The sequence below is a fragment of the Capricornis sumatraensis genome, chromosome 7 (assembly GCF_032405125.1).
Source record: "Capricornis sumatraensis isolate serow.1 chromosome 7, serow.2, whole genome shotgun sequence".
Taxonomy (NCBI): Eukaryota; Metazoa; Chordata; class Mammalia; order Artiodactyla; family Bovidae; genus Capricornis; species Capricornis sumatraensis.
The window spans coordinates 95,482,779-95,509,754 of NC_091075.1; the positions used below are offsets into that span (position 1 = coordinate 95,482,779).

General features: G+C 42.0%; 1 protein-coding gene and 1 pseudogene across 1 annotated transcript in view; one reads left to right on the forward strand and one right to left on the reverse strand.

The window, feature by feature from the left end:
• Positions 1 to 26,976, forward strand: part of FRAS1 (Fraser extracellular matrix complex subunit 1) — a 317,287-nt gene that overhangs the window by 78,617 nt on the left and 211,694 nt on the right. Inside the window, exons 15-17 of the mRNA XM_068974976.1 lie at positions 6,875 to 7,015; positions 8,770 to 8,910; positions 10,406 to 10,582. Coding sequence (XP_068831077.1) covers positions 6,875 to 7,015; positions 8,770 to 8,910; positions 10,406 to 10,582 — 459 coding nt within the window. The remainder of the gene's footprint in view (positions 1 to 6,874; positions 7,016 to 8,769; positions 8,911 to 10,405; positions 10,583 to 26,976) is intronic.
• LOC138082318 (heterogeneous nuclear ribonucleoprotein H3 pseudogene) lies at positions 2,955 to 3,964 on the reverse strand (annotated as a pseudogene).

The window sequence follows — 26,976 nt, forward strand, 5'->3', positions numbered from 1 at the left end:
TCAGATTAGTGCTATTTGAGATAAAGCCCGGCTGGTGTTGGTTTAATAATTTATAACCCAAGCAACCCATATCTGTAGAAATCTCAAGTTGAGTGCTGAGAAGAATCCAGCACAACCTGTTATAAATGGTGCTGTGCAATGGCTAAAAGAATTTACAACAACCAAGTTTGTCTGTGGTACATGCTTTGAGTTTTACAAATATTAGGTATAAAGGGTGGGGAAATTCGAAGGACAAAACCTCCTTATTGTTTAGTGATGTAAGTACCTGTGCTGTTATGAAGGGCTTTTCTGGCTCTGGCTAACACATAAATCAAAGCAGAGTCAGAGGTTTCTGTTAGACATCCTCTCTTCCTTCCGCCTCTCTTTTTCTTCTCTTTCCTTCCTTCCTTCCTTTTATACTGATTTCCCTTCCTTACCGGGGCAACTATTGTAAATTTTTTATCCTTTTGTTTTAATGGGCTCATGTAAAATGAGTTTTGTTTTCAGTGAGTACATGTATATTTTTTCTTAAATAATACTGTGTTTTTTAAATTAATTTGTTTTCTTTGGCAAATAATTACAATATTGTGATGGTTCTTGCCACACATCAACATGAATCAGCTACCAGTATACATGTGGCTCCCCCATCCTGAACCCCCCTCCCACCTCTCTCCCCACCCCATCCTTCTGGGTCGTCCCAGAGCACCGGCTTTGGGTGCCCTGCTTAATGCATCCAACTTGCACTGGTCATCTATTTTACATATGGTAATGTACATATTGAAATGCTATTCTCTATACGTATATGTATATTTTTCTCAAATGACACCATGTTATAGAGTTCATACCAGTTTATATTGTCCTTTTTTTCATTCAGCAGTATGTCTTTCAGATTCACCCATGTTGCTATAGCATCTAGGTGTTTGCTGCTCACTGCTGCGTGGTCCTTCCTGGTTTGCATTCCCACTCTCCCAGGGACAGACTCCCCACATCTGTCCATCACTAGGGAACACCTGTGAGCAACCTCCAATATGTCCTTCGATGAGCCTGTGGGGGTGTGGGGAAGGTTCCTTAGGATGGATAACCCCAGAACAGAATTACTGGTTTCTTTTTTTAATTTTAATTTATTCTTTATGTGTTGATTCTGCAATTTCTTTATGGGACTAAGTAGTGCCAGGTAGCTCACCAGCATCTATACTCCCAAGCATCAGGCCTGTCTCATCTCCACATTCTGGCCATGACTTGACATTATCAAACTTCAAGTTTTTTTCTGGTCAATAGGTATACAGGGGCATTCTGTTTTAATTTGCCTATTTCTGATTATTAATAAGTTTGAGATTATCTTCAACTCCTGTTGGACTTTTGTGTTTCCTCTTTGATAAATTGCTTTTTAATGTATCTTTCTCATTGTTTCACTGGCCTTGCTTCCTTTTCATTGTTGATTTTACAGAGTTCTTTGCACTTTGTGATAGTAACTCTGTCAGTTCTTAAATATACAAACATTTTCCCATTTTGTTGCTTTTTAACCTTTAATGTGGTACCCTTCATTGAACAAAAATAAGTAATTCATCATTTTATACTTTAACTTTTTGCTTTTGAAATTTTAAGATAAAGACCTTCCCTGATCAAGTTCACAAAGAAATTATACTATAATTAATAGAAGAAATTCTATTAATTTCAGTTTTAACTTTATGTAGGCTCATCCATCTAGAGTCCACTTCTGTGAGATGCCGTTTGATTTTTCTCCGTTTCATGATCCAGTTTTCCCAGCATTCAATCTAACTTTCTCCAGTGATCTTTATTGGATATAAAATTTTCTTATGCACATAGGTCTGTCTCTGAGGTATTTCATGGTCTAAATTTCTATTCCTATACCATTGTTTTACTCCTTAATTGTTATTGCTTTGCAATATGTCTCAGTGTCTGATTGGACAAATTATCCCTTTCTTTGCTTTTTACTTATCTCCCACCTTGATTTTTATTATATTAATAACATTTCTAGAAAAACCAAGTAGCTAGTTTAATAACTGAATTCACATCAGTAGGTTTTATTTTGATCCATTAGCTAGTTTGGAAAAATGCCATATTGATTAAAGGGATTAAAAGTAAAAAGTACCTTTTTCTTTGCTGCATATAATTATTTTTTAATGCAATGGCTCTAAAACTCCAGACATCAGATGCAAAATCCAGTGGTAAGACTCTCAAGACATGGATTTGTGTCTTAAATCTTTAAACAGTAGGCATAATGACTCAGCTGGTAAAGAATCTGCCTGCAAGTGGGAGACCTGGGTTCAGTCCCTGGGTTGGGAAGATCCCCTAGGGAAGGGAAAGGCTACCCATTCCAGTATTCCGGCGTGGAGAATTCCAAGGACTATATAGTCCATGGGGTCATAGAGTCGGACACGACTGAGTGACTTTTGATTTCATTTTTCACTTCTTGTAGTGCTAATAGTAAAATACATCAACCTTAATCTTATGAAAGCAGCACATTCTTAGGAGTAGTCAGTATATAAAAACTATCAGCATCAGTGGTTTGAACATAAAAATTTATTTTTTAAGTCAGATGGCTTCCCAGGTGGTACTAGTGGTAAAGAACCCAGCTGCGAGTGCAGGAGACATAGGAGATCACTAGTTTGATCTCTGGGTTGGGAAGATCCTTTGGAGGAGGGCATGGTAACCCACTCCAGTAGTCTTGCCTGGAGAATCCCACAGACAGGGAGTCTGGTGGGATATAGTCTGTAGGGTCGCAAAGAGTCAGACACTACTGAAATGACTTAGCACACACGCACACATACAACAAATAAAACCTACAGAAAACAAATTTTCCCATCACAATCTGTCGCTCTACTAAGTAGTATTTTGAAAACACCTTCCTTCAGTCATCATAAAATTCTTAAAATACAAAAAAAAGGAAATCTATAAGAAAGCCTAGGAGACCAGATGACGTCTGCAGGACTTTTATATCCATGGTTATGTTTTTAGTACATCCCATGCGGTCCACTTCCACTCAGGCCACTTGCCCATAGTAACTGCTGTTCCCTGCACCACCCAGGCCAGAACGACTCAAGCCATCAGGAGTACCGTATCCGCCACTGTAATTGTCCCCATTCCCATCCTTACAGCTGATCTGTGGCCTCCTTGATTATCCATTCCATCTCTGCCGTAACCTCCCATCCCTGAGCCGCCTTCCAGCAGTTCAGTTCAAGGAGAGTTCAATGTACCGATGTTGCATGTCACTCTCATCTTTGGACGTGGCAGCCACTGCATCTTCATCTGCCACAAACTCTACATCTTCTCCTGTTGCCCTGCCATCAGCTCCGATATCAATATGCACTTGGATTGAATTTCGTGGTGAGAAGAAATTAGCAATGTTGTCTCCAGTTGCTTGAAAAGGTGCTCCTCTCATATGTACAAAATGACTACCATGAAAATCTGAACTTGCATCACCACGTCCCCCGTAGCCATGTCCTCCCATACCTCTTCCATCGCTCACGCTGTCATCAAAGCTGTCATTTCTGTAGCCATAATTACTGTGGCCGCCATAGTCATCAAAACCTCCATAATCACCATCATACCTGTCATCTTCTCATCGAATTCTGTCATACACGCTTCCATGCCCAGCTGCATAATAATTTCCTCTTCCTTCTATTGGTCTGGTGGTCCTGGTTGCTGGCCCAGCAAACTTCTTGGTGGATCATAAAATCCTTTGATTTCCTTGTGCTACTTCTGAGGTTCTCAGTATCCCTGTGCCTCATTCTTTCTTTGTGTTTCCCCAGTGCATTTTCTGCTGTCTTCTTTGAAGCAAAGGCATGAAGGCCTCTCCTATGCTTCTCCTGTGGTAGTCCATTGCCAGTGTTATCCCATTCGGCACGATTTCCAACCCTTGAAAGAACTATTTCCTCTTTGCCGCAATCAGATGGCAGTCCACAAAGTTGTTCTGTCCATCACTAGTATCGTTTGGGCCGTTATGTTTCACAAGCCAATCCATCTCAGTACTGTTTGATTGAAATGCCCTTTTCACTTCAAATGCCCTGGTGGGTAACAGTAGTGCTGACTCCAGTGCCCATGGGGTCTGGTTGTGAGGAGGGAGAAGTTGCCCACCTTGTGTATCGCTCCCACAAAGGTTTTTCCAGCTGTCTCCAGCAGTGGCAACTGCCCCCTGTTCACTTTTAGTTAGTATTCATGAACATTAGAGTGTGGTTATTGAGGAAGTATGGTTATTGAGAAAGGCTTTCTTATCTCTCCTTGCTATTGTTTGGAACTCTGCATTCAAATGGATATATCTTTCCTTTTATCCTTTGTTTGACTCCATCAATTGTCATATTCTCCCTCAAGTTCTTTAAGTGTTTCTCAGGAAGTTAGGATGGTATAAGTGGATTAAGAGAACAGACAGAATAAATCTCTCAGTAGTTCTCTATTCCTGAATCATTGGTTCTCTGATACTGAGAAGCAGTTTGTTTGGCTTGTTTTTAAAGAATTTATCCATGAGTGTGGAGTAGATTGAGTCATAGACTTACTTGCGACTGCATTTACCCTCAACTTTGTTTTCTGTTCAGCAAAGGAGGACTTTGTTCTGTTCAAGGCTAATCTCTCCATCTGTACTTTTGAATGTATCTCCCTTCTTTCTCCTAGATATGCTTTCAGCAATTATTCAAACTCTTCTCTTTTTATAAACCTCTCCTGGGGTCTGTATTTGCCTTGGGCTTTTACAGTGCTGGAGAAACAATACATCTTCTTATGCATGTTTGCATGCTAAGTCGCTTCAGTCATGTCCAATTCTGTCCTGTCTGTGGACTGTAGCCCTCCAGGCAAGAATACTGGAGTGGCTTGCGGTACCCTTCTCCAGGGGATCTTTCCCACCCAGGGATCGAACCTGTGTCTCTTAAGTCTTCTGCATTGGCAGGTGGGGTCTTTACCACTAGTGCCACCTGCTGCTGCTGCTGCTAAGTCGCTTCAGTCATGTCCAACTCTGTGCGACCCTGTAGACAGCAGCCCACCAGGCTCCCCCGTCCCTGGGATTCTCCAGGCAAGAACACTGGAGTGGGTTGCCATTTCCTTCTCCAATGCATGCATGCATGCTAAGTCGCTTCAGTCGTGTCCGACTCTGTGCGGCCCCATGGACGGCAGCCCGCCAAGCTCCTCTGTCCACGGGATTCTCTAGGTAAGAATACTGCAGTGGGTTGCCATTTCCTTCTCCAAGTGCCACCTGGGGAATCCCTTTACTGAATAAATCAACTCATTTCTGATTTCAACAAGCATACCTGTATGTGATGACCAGGGCCCTCCCCTGAGTCTCAGAACTGTCAGTCAGGCTGTTTACTGGACTGCCTATGTCCCAGATGAACCCCCACACCTACTCTTTTTTTTTGTTCCTTGAGTAGCATCATTCATCCCCTGTACTAGACCCCTGGCAGCCATCTGAGACACTTCCACTATACAACTCTTAAATCTATTACCTCATTCACAGATGTGATGTAGCTCCCAGTCATCTTGTTCCCTGAGTATTTCCACAATTTGCCAACTTGGTCCCCAACTCTCCTCCTCACCCCTCCAAACTGCCTCCGAGCTGAAGCCAAAGTGATCCTGCTTAAACACAAACATAGCCATATTTTTACTATGTTAAAAATTGCAGTGAGTGCGACAGTGTTAGTCATTCAGTCATGTCGCCTCTTTGTGACCCCATGGATAGTAGCCTCCCAGGCTTCTCTGTCCATGGGATTCTCTAGGCAAGAATACTAGAGTGGGTTGTCCTCCTCCAGGGGATCTTCCCAACCCAATCAAACCCAATCTGCATTGCAGGCATATTCCTACCATCTGAGCCACCAGGGAAACCCAAAAACTGTGTAGAGAGAGGCTCTTGAAATCTTTCCTAAGATGAGCATGTAGACTATGGAGTCTGGTAGACAGGTTTCTGTAATCTGGCCCTTCCCACTTTTCCAGCTGAAAAAACAGAACTGCTGTTTTCCAGCCTTTCCCTGAGCAAACTCCAGGAGATGGTGAAGGACAGGGAAGCTTGGTGTGCTGCAGTTCATGGCTTTCCCAGGTTCTAGGCCTGTACTTTGCTTCAGCTGAGAGTATATTCTCATTAGTTTGGCATGCTCTGACTCAATATCTAAGACAGCGCTCAAGCGTCATTTCTTCCATGAATCCTTTCTTCACCTTTCATACTTCTTACCCCACACACATTTGGTTGAAATTTTTATGATGCTTACGCAGACCAATCTGAGCAATATATTTAGTATTCCTAATGTTGCATGTGTTTATTTTCCTCTGGTAGACTTAACAAGCCCCTTAAAGCTGAGACCAAGTTGATTTGGATATTTTGTCTCTACTACCTGGCACAGTGCTTGACACAGAGTATAAGAAATGGGTTCAGGGTTCACTGAATGAATAAGTGAATGAGTAGATCCTAGAAGATTGTGTAAAGCTCAGTAATTTCAACCAAAGTTTTATAGCATAGCCTTGCTTAGTAGAACTCTGAATTCTCTCTCCAACTAGGGTTGTCAGATGAAATATAGGATGAACTATTTTGGACAAACTTAAACGAAACACTTATTTTTTATTTATCTTGAAATTCAAATTTAACTGAGCATCTGGTATTTTATTTGTTAAATCTGGGAACCCTACTGCCAAAGCCATTTTGACTTTAAATCCCATATTAAATTGGACACACTGGTAGGTGAGCCTCAGAATATTTGTTATGCTTAGTTCAGTGAATACTTATTGAGTTCTCCTTCAACTGTGAATACACGAAAGCTTGAAACAAGGAAACAGACCTCAGCTGAGCAGCCAGAAATGTGATTACTATGTTGATCCCAACTGTGGACGTTGAAAGAACAGACTTCCTTTGCTCCCTTTGTATTATTGATTTCCTCTGATGGGTTTTCTTTCCCTTTAGCTTGTGATCAATCCTGTAAGAGCTGTGGCCCCAGTAGTCCCAGATGTCTTACCTGTGTGGAGAAGACCGTGTTGCATGATGGGAGATGCCTTTCTGAATGCCCTGCTGGGTACTATGCTGATGCCACTGGGAGATGTAAAGGTAAGTCACATGGGCAGCTCCTCATCACCAAAAAAGGAATTAACACATGTTTGATTACACTCAGTGCTGTATGCTGCTCACTTGGAAATTTGTGTGCATGGTAAGTAAATGGCAAATTAAAAGGAAAATATATCTGGCATGAGAGTGGGACATATGGGTGGATGCTGGGGGAGTAATGTGATTAAATAAGGGGCTTACACATACCAATCATCATTAAAGATCATGGGATCATTTTGAAATGCCAAGAAAACCTCTAAAATCTTCACACAGTCCTTGTATACTTGTCAACCATTACTCACTCAGGTTGTAGGTAGGAGAGAATCATTCTTTAGATGGCATTTGTAAACACATATGTTGGCAACTACAGCGCACCAGGAAAATAAAAAAGCAAACCAAGTTTGATAGCTTGTAAAGCTAAAGTGTGTATCTATTGAAAATTTGGTTTTTATGCTATTTATATAGTATTTTTTTCAGGCTTATACATCTTAAACTAGGAAGCATTCCCGTTTGAGATGGGAACTTACTGCTGCCTCAGACACCCTGATTGCCCTCCTTCTCTGAAACAAGCATGCGTATTCTTACTTCACTTCTAGCATCTGTTTGGGCAGGATATTTAGACCCGTCCTACTGCCTTGAATCATCAGCCTCCTGTTTGTTTGTCAGCCTCTTTACTCATCCACTCTTTACCTCTTGTCCTAAGTATTCTGTCCCCAGCGATCTCCTCCTGTCTCCACACTCCCCTCTCCCAGCTCCTGACCGTGGTCCTTCAGAACCTTCTTCCAGGGTTCACTCCTGTTCCTTAGAACAGCATGGTGCCATCTGCCTCTTGGAGTCAGAGTGTCCCATTGTTGCTAGCCAGGACCAAAGCAGGAGAGAGGCATGGCTGATACTGCCATATGTAGAGGTCAAATCCTTTAACATAATTTTTACTTAGACTTCTAGAATGTCCAACTGTAAGTGTGTTAAAAGACCATCTAACCCAAGGACACTAGGCCTGGAGAGACCCAGTCTTGGTTAAGGGCATAAGCTAAGGGACAGGCCCTTCAAAAATGCCAGGGGTCCCAACACCCAGATCCATGAACTGCCTCCTCTTCCCTATTCACCTGGGGAGTCTTAGGTTCAGATAGACCTTGGGCTAAATTCCAGCTCTGCTACTAACTAGCTTTGTGATCATGAGTAAATTTTTTAACTTTCCATGACCTTGGTTTTCTCATCTGTAAAATGGGGTTAATACTACCTACTGCATTAACATTGCTATGAAGATTAAAAGTGGCAATATATATAAAACACAATACTAAACACTAAATAAAGGATTTGTGTTGAGTTACTCAGTCGTGGACAACTCTTTGCAACCCCGTCTACTATAGCCCGCCAGGCTCCTCTGTCCACGGAGTTTTTTAGGCAAGAATCCTGGAGTGGGTTGCCACTTCCTCCTCCAGGGGATCTTCCCAACCTAGGGATTGAACCCAGGTCTCTTGAATCTCCTGCATTGCACCCCCTTAACCCCTGCACCACCTGGGAACCCCAAATAAAGGGTAGCTAATCAATAATAGAACGTGGATGAAAGATGGGCAGAGTTGCAGTGTGAGCGGTGCTGGTAACATAACCACCTCTGAACACAAATGCCCCTTGATTTGGTGCAACACGTGATGGGGATTGAGGATAGAAAAGTGGGCATCTTCGCACATGAGGAGGCCGGCCAGGAAGTGGACTCTCTAGTTACCTTGGTCCCATTGTATTCCTTTCTTCCTCAGTTTGTCACAACTCATGTGCCAGCTGCTCAGGACCCACGGCCTCTCACTGCACCGCCTGCATCCAGCCCCAGGCCCTGCGCCAAGGCCACTGTCTGCCCAACTGTGGAGAGGGCTTCTACCCTGACCATGGTGTCTGCAAAGGTATTGTTGGTGTCATCATCATCATTTATTTATTTATTTGCTATAGTGGGACTTCCTTGTAGCATTCAGGCTTGCGGGCTCAGTAGTTGCGGCATTTGGACTTAGTTGCCCCAGGGCGTGTGCAATTTAAGTTCCAGGACCAGGGATTTAACTTCCATCCTCTGCATTGGAAAGTGGATTTTTCACCCCTGGATTACCAGAGAAGTCCCTTGTCATCATTCCTGATAAACTTTCCCATCATAAGGACATAGAGATAAGTTACTTTGTGGGGCAGCTCTTCCTCTAGTGTATCCCATGTGGTTATGCCTGCAGTATAAGGGTTTTTTTTTTTCCCGTTATCAAAGGGAGAATCTGAAAAATCACATTTGAATATTTGTCATGACACTCAACGGGCCACCGTCTTTCTGGTCATCCTTGAGGGGAACGTTATTCCCTTTCCTGTGCATTAAAACGAACCCGGTTCTTCTTTCCTCTCTTTTCAATCCTCTGAGCATTCTTAATGTTTTTCTTAGTCTTCATTTTTTTTTTCCCTGAAGAACTTCTTTTTGTTAATGATACTGCTGAGCAAACCGAGAGTTACCAGCAATGCCTCTGGGCTGAGTAAAATGGAAAATCTTCCATAGCTATTTGCCGAAAAGGCTCTCGGCTCATAAGGGAGGGCAGTCTCCTTTGAGCCTTTTGAAACTGGAACATTGGGAGCAAACATTTTAATTAAGCGAAGTTGATTTATGTTTATTTATACATAGGGCACCTTGGAAAAGTTGTGAAGGATAGTTACAAGGGGGGAAAAAAAACCATATTTAAAACAGGGCAGCTGCTATAAATATCCCAAAAAAGACAATTTAGAGAATCTTTGAAAAGACGGGAGCAACCATTATATCAGAGTGTGGGCAGGAGAGATTTTGAGTACTCTGGCTCCGATTCTCACCAGCAGCCAAAGAAAACCAGAAACTATGATGGATTGTCAAGTGTTTGTTGCTGCTGTAAAGGGGCCTCTTCCTTGTCTAGAAAAGCAGCCTTTCCTCACATAAATTCTAACAAATTTGTTGCCTGGACCCCTCTGTAGTGGTGATGGATGCTATAATAGACAGTAACACAATTACCATTTTTGCACATAATAGAGTAACAGCCTTTATAGGAATGCTTCTTAAAATCCTCCATTAAAAACTGAGATTATACCATCATCCTCTGTATGTGACTCTCTGGGGAACCAAGCCAATATTGTCCAGTTTGCTGTTTTCTTCCCTTTGTGATTTAGCCTGGCAGCTCTTCTAGGACCGGAGAGGCATGGCTAGTTAGCATCACCCTCATTTGGCCTCTCACAGATATTGTTATTATCCCCCTGGGCTTTGTGGAGACCGCTGGAAAAACAGTTATGTGCAAGGTTATATCTGGTGAACTTTTCTGAGTGAATCGGACTTCCTTAGGGACGCCCCTTGGTTGCAATGCTTATCTGACCCTTGGATTGATTCCTGCATTTTGTTCCCCTTGGCAGCCTGTCATTCCTCTTGCTTGACTTGTGTGGGTCCAGCACACTCCCACTGCACCCAGTGTAGGAAGCCAGAGGATGGACTGCAGTTTGAGCCGCTGTCGGGTGCAAACATCACCTTGGGCGAGTGTCTGTCCCAGTGCAGAGCCCAGTTTTACTTGGAGAACACTGGACTGTGTGAAGGTGAGTAAGCCTGATTGGAGGAAATGTTTAGGTAGCTTCCAGGCTTACCTCTTAAGGGATCCCGTGAGGTGGGACCCAAACCAGAAGTTCTTTGTTTTCCCGCCACAATAGTTTCTGAGTGTTTCTGGATGGAAGACTGACATGTGAGAGAATGGTCCCACGGACATGCCCTTTCTGTTGGTGAATAACAGGTGATCTTAAAGAGTTAGTTCCTTTTACTCCACTGTCCTCAGAGTCACACTCTCAGAAATTCCATGTGGGGATTCGTTCAGAGACAGTATGAGTAGCTGAGGAAGACATGGAGCTCATTGTAGAATTCTATTTATTTGTTTTAATTTGCTACTCTGAATATAAATTGATCTCTTCAGGACAAAATCTGGACTTCTGTCAAAATTTAGAAGTGATTCCTGCCCTTGCTTTGGTGTATTGCCCACGGAGAACTGATCCCATTCTGAAAGGTGTGACTCAGAGCTGGGTCATCTATAAGTGGCTGAAGATGAGATGAAGGGGTGTGTGCACGTGTATGTTCAGTTGTGTCTGATGCTTTGTTTCCCCATGAATCGTAGCCCACCAGACTCCCCTGTCCATGGGATTTCCCAGACAAGAATACTCGACTGGATAGTCCTTCTCTTTTCCAGGCAATCTTCCCAACCAAGGGATTGAAGCTGGGTATCCTACATTGCAGGTAGATTTTTTACCATTTGAGCCACCAGGGAAGCCCCAATTTCTTAGGAGGTAGGGAGGCCCCTCTCTGCTCCTGCAAGAACCTTCCTTGATATTGGATGAATTTTTTGACTCTTGGGCTACTTGGGGAAAAATCCACTAATATTTTTCATTATGAACATATGTTCATTAAGGGAAATTTTGAATGCACAAAAAAGTAGAAAAATAATCTCTCTACCATCTACCTGCCTAAACCCAATTGCCTTTTATTTTGGTATAATATATCTGAGTCTTTTTTTTCCCCTGTGCATAGCTTTGAATTTTTATTTTTGCACCATAATTGTAAGCATACTGCAGATTCAGTGGTGTATTTGACAAGCCTGCTTATTAAAATCGCTTCACTGTTACACTGGAATATATACTCACATGGAAACGTTGGATTTCAAGGTAAGGTTAAAAGGCTTTGGACACAGTAAGTGATATGGCATAGTAGAAAGTATGTGGAACTGGAATACAGATGCCCCAGGCCAGATACTTAAGCTCTCAGAGCCTTCGCATCTGCACTATTAGAATAGGGATAATTGACTTTCACACATGCTTTTTGCCAGGATCAAAGGAGGTGCAGAGCGTGAAAGTGCTTGGTAACTTGTAAAGCCCTCATGATCACTTGGTGTAAATCTCAGTCCATGTGCTCAGGTATTTGGGGACATTATAAGGGTCACCCCCTGCTCTCTGGGATGCACCATGCTACAGGGTGTTTACATAGTGTCTAAAATTGGAAGAGGGCCTCTATTTCCCCAAACACTGGTTTCCACCCATGTATGCATTGTGCAAACTTCCCATGGTCCCTTAAACTCTCACGACTCTGTTTCCACAACCACTTACAAAATATGGGAATCTTTGCTGCTAAGAGCTCCAAATCCTCTTTTTCTGTTTCGCAAATAAGATCATTTATACCATTTTTCTAGATTCAGCATACAGACACCAAGAGGTAAAGGAGGGAGTGGGATGAATGGGGACTTTGCAATCGACATCCATATACTATTGATACTCTGTTTAAAATAGATAACCTGATGAGAGCCTACTGTGTAGCTCAGGGAACTCTACTCAAGCTCTATGGGGAGATAAATGGGAAGAAAATATAAAAAAGAAGGGATATATGTATATGTACAGCTGATTCACTCTGCTATACTATAGAAATTATCAGAACATTCTAAAGCAACTATTTTGTTATTGTTGTTTGGTTGCTAAGTTGTGTCTGACTTTTTGCGAACCTGTGGACTGTAGCATGCAAGATTCCTCTGTGAATGGGATTTCCCAGGCAAGAATACTAGAGCGGGTTGCCAGTTCCTTCTTCAGGAGATCTTCCCAGACCAGGGATTGAGTCCATAGCCCTTGCATTGGCAGGCGGATTCTTTACCACTGAGCCACCTGGGAAGCCAGAGCAACTATACTCCAATAAAAATTAATTGTAGAAAAAGAGCCCCAATGCATTTCCAAGCCACACACCACACAGCCTTCACTTCTGATCCTAAAGAAGAAGTGAAGTAAATAAAATAAATAAAGAAGAAACTTGCTTAGGCTGTTCACCAGGGTTAGTTTCTTTCTACAATTTTGATCACTTCATTGAAAAAGAAAATTAGGGAATTTAGAGAGGGATCAGAAGAGATAAACAAAAATGGTGACCATTTTTAAAGATAAATTGTCGATAAAAATGAGAGTAACCAGGGCATCTCAGGTGGCTTGGTGGTAAAGAATCTGCCTGCTAATGCAGGAGACACAGGAGGCGCAGGTTCGATCCCTAGGTCAGGAAGATCCCCTGGAGGAGGAAATGGCAACCTATTCCAGTATTCTTTCCTGGAAAATCCCATGGACAGAGGAGCCTGGCTGGCTACAGTCCATGGAATCATGAAGAGCAGGACACGACGGAGCACGAATGCAGGAAACCAGGGTTATTCAGCCCGAAAATAATTTTCCTGTGAATTTGGTGCTCAGCCTTGATGCAGACACTGTAAGAAGCACCTTACTTGTTCTATTTTTTTCATTTGGTCCTGATACCAGCCTTATGGGGTCAGTGGGACAACTACTTTAGAAGAGAAACAGGCGGGGAGGAAATTAAGGCTGTAACTTGCTCGGTATCAAGTAGCCGGCGCCAAGTAGAGTCCAGTGGGAACCTGAGTCAGCCAGACTCCAGTATCCATGCTATTCACCAAGAAGCTGTTCTAAAATGGTCCCTGAAGGGGGAAACACACAGAATTACAGTGTTGCAGGGTTGAGACAACCTAAGTTTAAGAAAGCATCCTTGACCGAGGGGAATGATCTTAGAATCCCTTTATACAGACACCTTTTACAAAGGATTAGAATCTAATCCCTCTGGAATGGTTTAATTGTGGTCCCATGTGAGAGGGCTGGATTGACTTCTAGAGGCCAGGGTAGCCTTGTGACTTTATGCTAATTCACACAGTACTGTGAGGTATCACATAGAGCTCTCTACTAACATTTAGTATGAAATCCTGAGCCCTCTCTGCTCAAGGTAGATTGTTGTGCTCAATATAGTAGTGAGGGAGATGTGGGAGAAAGAGGTTAATTGAGTTGCCTAAGATTCCACTGGGAGACTGAGTGCAGCCACCAATTGTTTCCAAGCTCACTTGAGTTTAAGTGTGTTGACTGATGTGTTTCCTGTCATTCATCGGGTATCTCTGGCAACCTTTCCGCCTTCCCACAATCTGTTCCTTTTTCGATTCTGCCGAAGCTTTGTCTCTGAACTCGGGCCTGGGAGCCCTGTGAGATTGCTTTGGGTGCTCCTTCTCACACACCCACAAAACACCCTCTCCTCTATAAGGAACATTTTAAAAGGTTGGAGTTCTTGAGTGTGTGCCATTGAGAGTTGATTTTACAGACTTTTTCATCTCAAGTGCTTTGCTGTAAAGAAGCAAAAAACAACTGCTTCCTGGAACTCTCTCTCTGCCTTTCTCTGAGACTGCAGCATAGAGTAATTAGAATATTACCACAGTTACTGAAAGAGAGAGGCAGATGCATTAGAGGGAGAAGCAATTTACTTAGAGCCCGAATATTGTCAGGAGTTGTGATAAAAGTTTCTGCTCTGAGCTACCTGGCAAACCCAGGAATTATCTATTGGAGGATGAGGCAGATTTACTCAGGATATTTGACTAAGATCCAAGTCTGTTAGAGAAGGATGTAAACTGTATAATTAACAAGGAGTGACCAAAGAGAAAATTGTTTTTTATTAGCTGGAGGACAGTCTGTTTTTTACATTGGAAAAGACCCTGATGCTGGGAAAGATGGAAGGCAGGAGGAGGAGGGGACAACAGAGGAAGAGTTGGTGATGGACAGGGAAGCCTGGTGTGCTGCAGCCCATAGGGTTGCGAAGAGTCAGACACGACTAAGCAACTGAACTGAACTGAGTCTGTTTTTATTCATTCATTCTACAAATGTTTTTTGAGTGTCCCCTGGGTGCCAGGTATTGTCTAAGCTCTTGTCAATGAGTCAGGTGAAGTTCCTGCTCTCATGGAATTTATATTGAGAGAAACAGAAAATAAAAAATAGCAGGAGCAACAATGAAGTCCACCGTATAACCTTGGTTGATACTATGAAACCCACAGCAAGGTATGGGGAAGACAGTGGGGGTGCTCTGAGTTAGACTTCAAAACAGACGCACTTTGGTGAGATGAGGATGGAGACCTGAATATATTTGTCCTGCATTTTTGGCTCACAGAAACGAACTTGGGTACTTTACCAGCTAGACCTTTGACTTTACACTTCTTTCACACACAGCCTCCATGTTTGTAGCGTGGCTGGAATTTCTCGTTCAAAATAAAATGTTACCAATTTTTGAAGATAGTTTGGAGGCATTTTTTAGTAGTCCACTAAAATTTTACATGTCTATTAAATATTAAGGACCTCCCTCGTGGCACTAGTGATAAAGAATCTGCCTGCCAGTGCAGGAGACATGAGATGCAGATTCCATCCCTGAGTCCTTCCTGAAGATCCCCTGGAGAAGGGATATGGCAACCCACTCTAGTATTCTTGCCTGGAAAATCCCATGGACAGAGGAGCCTGGTGGGCTACAGTCCATGGAGTTGCACAGAGTCAGACGTGCCTGAGTGACTGAGAACAGTTAAATATTAATTGAGTATTAGGTACAGAAAGGGTTTTAGTGATTTTATCCACAGTTCATCTCACCTGTTTAACTGATTGTTCCCTAGCACTGACAGATACTAATTTTCCTGGTGGCTCAGATGGTAAAGCGTCTGCCTACAATGCGGGATTTCTAAAACAAGCAAAACCCCCAAGAAAGACCTGTCGGTGCCTTTGCACAAATAAAACAACTTCATAAAACCCCAGCCTTCTAAAACAAAATCAAAGGCCCATCCCTTACTTCCTCGTTCATCTTTCTCACTAACTTTCCATACCTCTGGCAGCTGGTATGAGTCTAGATGAGTTCTCGAGAGTACAGCTGGGTAGGGGCTATTCTGTTCCCCAACTCCAGGGGCAGCATTCTCACGGTAATTTATGTGATTGGTGCCTCCTGACGTCATTTAGTGTCTGTGAAGCCTGTGTGGCTGAACATGGCAGCTCAGGGTGGATGGATGGAAGGAAGGAAGGACCTGAGGCTTTTGTTACTAGGAGGCCTTGGCTCTCTCCTATAGGTGTTCCTAAGGTCAGGTCAGTTTGCTCAGCTCAGTTTCAGATTCTGCTTCACTCTTGTTGAGGAGTTACTCATTTTTCTTTAAGGGATTCAACTATTTTGAAGATTCAGGTTTTAGTTGAGGTCTTTGTAGAGGAGAACTTCTCATAGGAATCTCTTGGCAATCTTGTTAAAATGTGGACTCAGATTCAGTAGGTCTGGGGTGGGGTCTGAGCTTGCATGTTTATAACATGTTTCAGGGGAGGCTGATGCTTCTGGTCCACAGACCATAGTTTGAATAAGCAAAGCCTCTGATTAAAGAGTTGTGCAAACTCAGTCACGTCCAACTCTTTGCAACACCATGGACTGTATAGCCTGCCAGGCTCCTGTGTCCGTGGAATTCTCTAGGCAAGAATACTGGAGTGGGCTGTCCTTCCCTTTTCCAGGGGACCTTTCCAGCCCAGAGATCAATCCCAAGTCTCCTGCATTGCAGGCAGATTCTCTATCATCCAACTAATTAAAGAAGAATATCACTTTAATCATATCACTGGTGTACTTTTTTTCTAATGATAGCAATTTTTTAAAATCGCAATTTTTATTTCTTTTCATTGCATGCATTTTGCATATTACTGAAACTTTAAAAAAAGTATAGTAAACCAGAAAGAAAAACACCAACACACTATACTAACACATATATACGGAATTTAGAAAGATGGTAATGATAACCCTGTATGTGAGACAGCAAAAGAGACGCAGATGTACAGAACAGAATTTTTGACTCTGTAGGAGAGGGAGAGGGTGGGATGATTTGGGAGAATGGCACTGAAACATGTATAATATCATATAAAAAATGAATCGCCAGTCTAGGTTCGATGCAGGATACAGGATGCTTGGGGCTGGTGCACTGGGATAACCCAGAGGGATGGTATGGGGAGGGAGGTGGGAGAGGGGTTCAGGAGTGGGAACTTATGTACACTTGTGGCAGATTCATGTTGATGTATGGCAAAACCAATACAGTATTGTAAAGTAAAAAAAAAAGTATAGACCAAAAATGTTAAAAATATCTAAGTTACCAAAATTTAGTAAATGAAGACTTGGGATTAAAAAAGTGAAAATTTTGAAAGCCACCATCAAATTATTTTAAAGGAAAAGATTTATTGTCAAAATCAGTCCAAGAAGACATGGAAAGTATGAATAAATCAAAAGTCATGCATAAAATTAAAAAGGTTAACAAAGAACTTCCTCTAAAAGAATGCTAGAGTTAGTTTAATGTGTTATTAAAACCATCAAAAAATAATATAAAGAAATCTTATAATAATATAAAATCCTAGAGCATAGAAAAAGGTTGAATATTTTAGAGTACACTATTTTTTCGTCCAGCATAGCACTAATGCTAATGTTACAACATAATACAGAGAAAAACTACAAATTTTAGATAAAATATTTAAAAGTTATCAAATTGAATTCAGAACTATATATCAAATTGAATTTAGGTTATTTTAAGAATTTATAGATTAGCTTATATTGATATATCTATTAGGTTATTTATCATATCAAAACATCAAAGGAGAAAAAATATGATCACTTTTATTTGCTGAAAATCTGTCTACCTAGGTTCATGATCTATTCTTCGTATAAGGAAAAACCTTAATTAGGAGTAATTAGGAGGACTATATTAAAAAATACAGAATTAAGAAATAAAAATATTTAGCATATAAAAAATGAAATGTTTAGTATGCCCACATATTACCTGAGATATTCTAAAATATTTTTCACTGTTCAAATTTAACTAGATGTCCTTTATTTTATCTATGATTTCTACCTGTAACCCTTCTATTCTCAGATAACCTCTTTTAATCTTTTGGCATAGATTCCTACAGTTATTTACAATACAAACATACATGTATCACTTTATAGTTTATGAAATTCCTTACAACCAAGAATTTGATTGGAAATCCTGTGAATTTATATTTACTCCCAGTTTATAGATGAAGAAACTGAGGTTTAGAAGGAACCAACTGAAGAATAATTTAGCATTGGGAAGATCCTGGGCTCTAATGGAGCACATGGTTACCTAGGGAATATTCCCTTCTTTTCAAGCCTAGATCCCTTGTTCTTCTTTTCATCCTAGAGCTTTACAATTTAATTTCAGGCCAGGCCACCTCTCTTAATGATCCCATCCAATCACTAAGTCAACAACTTGGTTGTGGTGGAGCAATGGGGTATGAACTTGGTTGGGGTGATTAACTCAGCCATGTAATTGGCCCAATTCTGTGGCAAATTGGGCTTCCCTTGTGGCTCAGCTGGTGAAGAATCTGCCTGCAGTGCAGGAGACCTGGGTTGGGGAGATCCCCTGGAGAAGGGAAAGGCTACCCACTCCAGTATTCTGGCCTGGAGAATTCCATGGACTGTATAGTCCATAGGATCGCAAAGAGTCAGACACGACTGAGTGACTTTCACTTTCTGTGGCAAATTAAGCATGGATTTTTAAAAAAATTCCTATGTAGTTTAGTGAGAGGGCTTAAGATAATATAATTTTGAGGAAATTACTAGTTTTGTTTTTAAAATGAACTCCATAGTACAATAATGAGTTTTACTTATATATCTTCTCATGTATAATGTCTGTAGAAACGTTGTTCTTCAAAAAAGATTGCAGACATAACAAACATCCCAGTGCCCCCTCCCATCCCCCATCATGCATTAGAAGTAGAATTATCATAGAGCTTTGGTCAGGGATACATCCGGGAAATTTTAGTAACTGAACTTTTCCAAGCCTTCTTTGTCAGTCTTGGAGATAGTATTGCCTCCTTAGGCAGAACTTACACCTGCATGGGGCGAAACTGCACAAAATCAATACAGATTTGGCATCAACTTTTTTCTAGTTTTATTGAAATGTAGTGACATATAACATTGTATTCAATTAAGGTGTACAACATAGTAATTTAATATATGTTTATGTTGCCACGCGATCACCACAATAAGTTTAGTTTGACATCTTTCACCTCACAGAGTTGTAATTTTTTGTCCTGTGATGAGAACTATAATTTACTGTCTTAGTAACTTTCAAATATGCATATAGTATTGTTAACTATAGGGCTTCCCAGGCGGTTCAGTGGTAAAGAATCTGCCTGCCCATGCAGGAGCTGAAGGAGACGTGGTTTTGATCCCTGGGTCGGGAAGATCCCCTGGAGGAGGAAATGGCAACCCACTCCAGTATTTTTGCTCGGTTCATCGAAGAGTCGGACACGGCTGAGCACGCACAGGCAGAACAATTGTTAACTCTAGTGCCACACTGTACATTGGATGCCCCAGACTTGTTTATCTCATAACTGAAGTTCGTACCTTTTGAGCACCTTCTCTTGTTTCCCCTCCTCACACGCCTCCCCACCCCCTAGGATGCCCCAGTCTGTTGTCTGAACCATACCCTTCAGCCCAGGTCCAGTCCTCTGCTGTCTCGCAAACTTTGGTGACTGTCCAAGCTACTCTCTGTGTTCTGAGTGGCATCCAGTAATGGAGGGTATGCCCGCTCCGTCTCTGTCCTAATGCAAAGGACCTTAAAGAAAGAAAGAAATTGAAGTCGCTCAGTCGTGCCTGACTCTTTGCGACCCCATGGATAGTAGCCTGCACCAAGCTCCTCAGTCCATGGGATTTTCAAGGCAAGAGTACTGGAGTGGGTTGCCATTTCCTTCTCCAGGGAATCTTCCCAACCCAGGGATCGAACCCAGGTCTCTCACATTGTAGACAGATGCTTTACCGTCTGAGCCACCAGGACCTTAGTCAACATCTGAATGCTGGGAGAATGGAGCCAAACCCTCTTTCAGCAACTTCTAAAATGTCCGAGTGGATCTCTTTTAGAGACTGTCTGGGAGGTGGTTGTTTCTGGGGGTGGGGCGGGGAGGGTAGAGTCACTGATTAACAACTATCCCTCTGTTTGCTATGGTTCCACAGAGCCCATGAACTCGAACCCTGCTGATCATCAGAGTCAGGCCACCAGTGGCCATGTTCTCTGGGCCGTAGTCAAAAAACCAGGGCCCTAGACCTGCACACAGGTTCTTTCCAGGGAGACACGAATGACCTGGAGCTGGGCGGAGGACGAACATGAACACACTGTCCTCCCGCCTCCCAAGTCTCCGGAGAGGATGGCGGGCACTCAGCCTCTATATGGGGGTTAAAGTAGAAGCCTGACCCTCAGGCTGCAGCTTGACATGTATAGACATGTGTCTCTTTCCAGAAAAGACTAGGAGATGGATGTTTCTGAGGGATGCCTTCACACGGAGCCCTGGGGGCACAAGTACCGTGGATCCTAGCAAGCCTGTGAAGAACTGCCTTTTTGGATGCTCTGATCTCACACGTCTTCTGGATTGAAGCCCTGTTGGCTTTTGCAGCTAGAGGTTGGAGGACCATTTCTCAGGTGGAAGCCTTAAAGTTGGGTAGTGGATGTTAGGTTCAAGCCCTTCAATCCTCAGGGAGAAGCTGGGTGTCTGTGAGTTCCCCCTTGTTTATTGTATCAATATGTTGCTGCCCCAGGGGTAGGATTTATGGCAGGAGTGTGCATCTCAGCATACCTACTATTTCTTTTCCTCATTCATTTAATGTGTAGGAGGTGTGCAGCTAGTTTCTGAACTTCTTTCAGAGGGAATTGGCCCATGTGTAACTGTAGATTAGCATGACCACTGGAAGGAGTGAATTCAGGAGCCTCCTACAGAATGCCAATTTCTTTTTTAAATGAGAAATGCACTGATGATTTTGGTTAATTAAATAACTTGCTTTAGATGAATGAGAAGGAGTAAAGCATATTGTGGTATTTTATCTATTTAGTTGTTCCTAAGATTCACCAAAGGCCTTAAGGCACAGAGCTTTAATTAAAGAAATGAATGCACAAGGAGTCAGCCTGTTCTGCTTAAGAGTGTGTTGCTATTTATGAAGCTGGGATTCCCTTGAATTAATTGAATGAAATGCGTGGCATTTATGTTAACCAACACTTTAATGTGGTCCCTAGAGTGCTGACATAAGCTGTACAAATGCGTGTCTTTTGGAGACGTTCGGTCTTCTTCTCTTTCTCCTTCTTGCTTTTATAGCAGGGGTGTGCTAGGTTTGGGGGATAGAAAGATGAAAAAAATATAGACCATGCCTAAAGGAAAGAGTGATCAACTAGGGGAGACTGACACAGAACAAGTAACTAAAAAAACGTGATACGTGTTGTAATGGCTATCGGCAGAAGACATAGAAAGAACACAGCAAAGGAGTCTGACTGTTGAGGGGAGAGGATATGATGAAGAATTTGCAGAGGGAAAGCTATCTCATTAGGCTGTTGAGCATTAATGGGAATTTACTGGGGAAGAAGGTAAGAAAGGACATTCTTTGCCTGGAAACAGCAAAGGTAAAGGCATGGTGTGTTTGGAGAAGGACTGCATTTGGTTTTCCTGCAGGGTAAAGTCCTAATGGTGGTTTGTAGGGTGTGATCCTGGAAATGTGGGGTTGGGTCATGTCATGAAGGGCTGTGTGTGCTGTGTTTAGGAGTTGACACTTGGTTTTTGAGAACCATAAAAAGATTTTAAATAGGGAAATAGTTTGGTCAGTTTCATTTTATAGGGACCTCCCTGGGAGTGGTGTCACAGGTAAATGAGGAGACACTAAGTGGGGCTGGTTAGGAAGCTGCCACACCGACCCATATCGGGAGTGACACTGAAGGTCTACATTAAGGGTCGTGGGGATGATTAAACTGGGATGGAGTTGATGCAGATTTAAGACATAGAAATCAACGTATCACATCTGGATTATGGTGAGGAAAAGTAGAAGTCCAGCTTTCTCATTGCGAGTGTCTTTGTGAATGGTGGCGTAAAGGCAAGCCAGGAAATACAGGAAGTCCCCTACAAATGAACCATCAAGATTCAAGTTGCAACCTGCGAAAGATGCGAACGTGTGTTTGCATGTCCAGTCACATAGGTCAGTTCATGTGTCTGGCGTACACTGTCACGTGTGTGCATCCTCTACAGGTGGTTGTGCTCGTCTCTACTTTGTGTAGAGTACAAAGTACCGCATTGTACAGAGTACAGCAGCTCAGTCTCTTTATTTCAAGCCCAGGATGTCCAGGAAGCAAGCATTAAAGCAGCAGTGAGGTAGTTGGTACTTTTCAAGGCAGGGTACTGCAAGATTAAAGAGGTTTTCATTTTTTTGCACTTTTAAGTGTATCATTTATGTAAAAAATATTATAAACCTATTACAGTACGGTACTCTATGATTGTGTTAGTTGTGTACCTAGGCTAATTTCTTGGACTTAGGAACAAATTGGACTGATTAATGAATGCACTTTTAAAACTGAACTTGTTGGTATGAGGGGGGTGCTACTGTACAAAACAGACCAGGTAGGGGGTAGGATGTGGGGGTCATGAGTACAGTTTGGATGGAATGAATGTGATGTGATCATTTACATTAAGTAGGTAAGGGTTAAGCTTGGATACTTAATGGATAATGGAAAATGGGGAATGAAGAATATGTGGTAGCAATGAAACACCAAGTAGAGACATCCCCTAGACAGTTAGATTTATGTGATTAGAGTTCAGGGTTAAAGGCAGAGCTGTACACATAAATTTGGGACTCACCAGCCTGAGGCTGAAAAGAAAAGATCAAAGAGAAGGGAGACCTAGCGGTGTGCTGCCAGAATTTCCATCTACCTACCCCACCCACTCACCTTCCTAGTTCCCCTTCCATTCAGTCAGCAGAAACTTATTTCCTGAGAACTTGTGACATGCCAGGGACAGAGATTATCACAGGTACTGTGTGAATCACAGAAATGGATAAGATGTAAATTTTACTCTTAAAGGATTCGCAGGGGATTGGGGAGGTAGGTTAAATCACGTTTTACCATCTGATCCAGCAATTCTACTTCTGGATATATGCCCAAAATAATTGAAAGTGGGATCTCATAGAGGTATTTGTATACGCTTTTTCATAATAGCATAATTCACACTAGCTTAAAAGTGGAAGCAATTCAGTGTGCGTCGATGAATGAATGGATTACCGAAATGTGGTAAATATGCATACATACAGTGAAATATAATTCAGCCTGAAAAAGGAAGAAAATTCTGACACATGTTCCCATGTTGATGAACCTTAATGACAATATACTAAGTGAAGTAAACCATTCATGAAAATGAGGTAAATAAATAGCAATATGCCTTTTATTCTTTAAAAAGAAAACAGAAAGAAAGAAGGAAAAGAAGAATGAGGGTGAGGGGAAGAGTAATTTTATTTGAATTCACTCATTTCAACTTTCATCCCTCATCATGGTGTTCCTTCTGCATATCCTTGAGGATTTTGATATTTATATCATAATTCAAGAGACATCCACCTCAAAAATTGTTTTGACATGAAAAGCCAGGAAACTTTATATGATATGAAAACATTTATGCTGGCCTACTTCATATATTATTTAAAAGGAAAAAAGAAGTAGTAGTGTCCTTTGTCTGAAATTTAAACAGAATATAGAATGAACAAAAAATTGGTATGTTTTCATTGTTTTAGGTAAAACTTTTATTGGTGTCAGGTTGACTGGAATTTACAACCATCTGAGGACACTTTTAATGCCAAAACTTTTAGTGCTTAAGCAGCTCCGTTATGCTTTTTCAGAAATATACTCAGCCATCAACTGGAAAACCACTCTCTAAAAAATGTAGTGGAGAAATTACTCACAGAACTTATTCTCAAATCTCTTCCATATATATGCCCTGTAATGGAGTTAGTCTTCCTTGAAGGATCTTAGACTTCAAACTGGAACTTCTGCTACGGAATCATCTTCCATTAAATGATAGACCCTCATAAAAGTTACTGAAAGGGTGTAGACATTTCCAAAAGCAGCACAGAATTGAAGTTTCATGAGCTTGTTTTAAAGACACAGATGCCTATAGTTACAGAAATAGAGTATTACAGAGGACAAAATACTTGGAAAGGATGGTCATCCAGCCTGTCATTTTCCCTCAGTGGCACAGGGTGACTCACTAGGTCATTATCTATTTGGTTCTTAAACATTTCCAATGAAGGCAGTTTTTTTTTTTTTTTAATTTTAAAATCTTTAATTCTTACATGCATTCCCAAACATGAACCCCCCTCCCACCTCCCTCCCCATAACATCTCTGTGGGTCATCCCCATGCACCAGCCCCAAGCATGCTGTATCCTGCGTCAGACATAGACTGGCGATTCAATTCTTACATGATAGAATACATGTTAGAAGTCTGCCATGGGGATGTCCAGTGAGGCTTATTTCCAAAATCAAGTGGGAGCCAAAGGATTTTCTCCTGAAATTTGTAGCCCATCGACGAATTTGTCTTCATTGCTATTTTTGTTGTTGTTGTTCAGTCACTAAGTTGTGTCTGACTCTTCGTTGACCCCATGGATTGAAGCACACCAGGCTTCCCTGTCCTTCACTATCTCCCCAAATTTGCTCAAACTCATGTCGATTGAGTAGGTGATGCCATCCAACCATCTGATGCTCTGTCGCCCCCTTCTCTTGCTGCCCTCAATCTTTCCCAGCATCAGGGTCATTTCTAATGAGTCAGCTCTTCACTTCAGGTGGCCAAAGTATTGGAGCTTCAGCTTCAGCATCAGTCCTTCCAATAAATATTCAGGACTGATTTCCTTTAGGATGGACTGGTTGGATCTCTCTGCTACCTAAGGGACTCTCAGGAGTCTTCTCCAGCACCGCAGTTCGAAAGCATCAGTTCTTTGGTGCTCAGCCTTCTTTATGGTTGCTTTCTTGTTTTATATAATTCAGTAACAATCTTTATTTACATCGAGTCAGTTTATCTCATTGATTTTTGTGACCAAATGAAATGAAATAAATTGTCTGCTCATAATGCTTTAATTCATCTCCTCCCAGTTTTCAAGTCAACAATGATATGCTTTGATTTCCTATTTATTAAGGAAGTAGAACAGGAGAAGCTGGGGATATTTGCAATCTTGTAAGGTCTGATATGAACATATTGGTATTATCATAAATAAATTTAGGTATGTAGAAGTTTGTTGCTTTCCCAGTCATCCTAGAGGGCTTTGTGCTGACAATGCAAGTTAGTTGTTTTTTGAAATACTGCCATCTGAGTTTCTATCACATGTCATTTCATTTGTGTTAAACATGTCTGAAATAATGAGCTGATATGTACCTCTCTTTTATAGTCATATTTGCTTGCTTATTCTATTTTGTTTTTTAAGGAGGAAATATTTTGTCAGTGATTCTGAAAATACTTGGGAAAAATTACTGTGACTTGTGCTATTAGAGTAGTTAGCAAGGCAATCTAAAAAAATAAGGAAATAATTTTAAAACTTGGAGCTCTGGCTCTGTTTTTCATAGAGCAATAAATACTGTTGAATAGACATAAAGCTCTGCAGTGTAGTTAGGGATTATAATCAAAATATTTATCAACCAATAAGTAGGGTGTGCGCTTCCCTGGTGGCTCAGACAGTAAAGAATCCGCTTGCAATGTAGGAGACTTGGGTTCGATCCATAGGTTGGGAAGATCCCCTGGAAGAGGGCATGGTAACCCATTCCAGTATTCTTTCCTGGAGAATCCTCATGGACAGAGAAGTCTGGTGGGCAGCAGAGTCTCTGGGCCCACAAAGAGTCAGACATTACTGAGCAGATATGCACAGCACACACAAGGTAGGGTGTGGGGCTTCCTAGGGGGCTCAGTGGTAAAGAACCTGCCTGCCAATGCAGGAGATATAAGAGATGATGGTTCAATCCCTGGGTTGGGAAGATCCCCTAGAAGAAGGCATGGCAACCCACTCCAGTATTCTTGCCTAGAGAGTCTGATGAACAGAGGAACCTGATGAGCTACTGTCCATTGGGTTGCAGAGTTTGACAGGACTGAAGTGACTTACCATGCATGCATGCAAGGTTGGGTGTACTGCCCAATCCAAACGGGTATGGCCTTAGCTCAGGTACAGGTGTTAAACCTTTAGGTGCTCAGTTATGGATGAGATACTAGGGTGGAGCACCAGAAGGTTTAGGACAGCAGTCATCTACAGCCATATATCATGAGTTTAATACTCCTACAAACCAGTCCTGCTGGACAAGAACATCCTACCTTACAGCAGCCCAATCTGTACATCAGGGATTGAAATTTACGTTTTTATTGGGGATTGGTGGAAATGGAGACCTCAGTGGTAGAAAATCCCATATGCTTCTTCCAAGCTGCTCCTCTCTTGAGTCTTCAGGAGGTTTGACTGGGGGGGGTGGGGCGGGGAGCAGAGGAGGCAAAGAGGAGACTGAGGGTGGTGTCCCTGCAGTCAGTGGGTCTTGTCCCTGAAATGCCTGGGTCCTCCCACTCATTGTCTTACTCACCTCTGTTTCCCCAACACCTCGACCTACTTGCGGCTCAATAACAAAAGATGAATGAGTGATTGAGAGTGATTGGCTGGCTGTTTCAAATTGTGGGCTTTATTATTATTCAGCTATGATGAGGCCAGCATATCAGGAGATGATTGTTTTGGGAAAGAACCCTTACTCCCAGTTCCCAAGAGGAAGGGCATGTCACATCATGCAGGGGCTACAGAGGGGAAGCACCAGGGTGGGACAGGAGGCAGGAGGAGTGAGGGCAAAAGGTGGGCCAAAGCTGATATTGTGGTTTCTGTGGGAAGAAATGACCTAGGTATGGTAAATAATCCACATGGTGTCCCCAACACCCCATGTGTTATGTATAGTTTATAGTCTCATTTTTATACATGAGGAAGTGGGAGCCTTGAGAAATTGCATAACTTAGTCAAGGTCACAGAGAATTGTAATATGATGCTCTTATTCTCTCTGTTATACTCCATTTTCCATTTGTTTTATTCTGGTTATTTGCTTGTGTGTCTGTTGATGCAGCTACTTTGAGCAGTTTAAAATGTTGGACAGTCCTTCTTACCTATATGTGTCCAGTCTCCATCAGAGCGTGGGCAGCATAGAAACCTTTGTTTAATCAATCAGTAAGGCCTCCATCACCTTCCTTTTAATTTGAGCAGCCTAGTCAGCAGCCCATTGATGGTACAGGAGCTGTCCTGATGGAAGGAGACCTTTTTTATGGCTTTCTGTTCTTTGTCTGACATCCT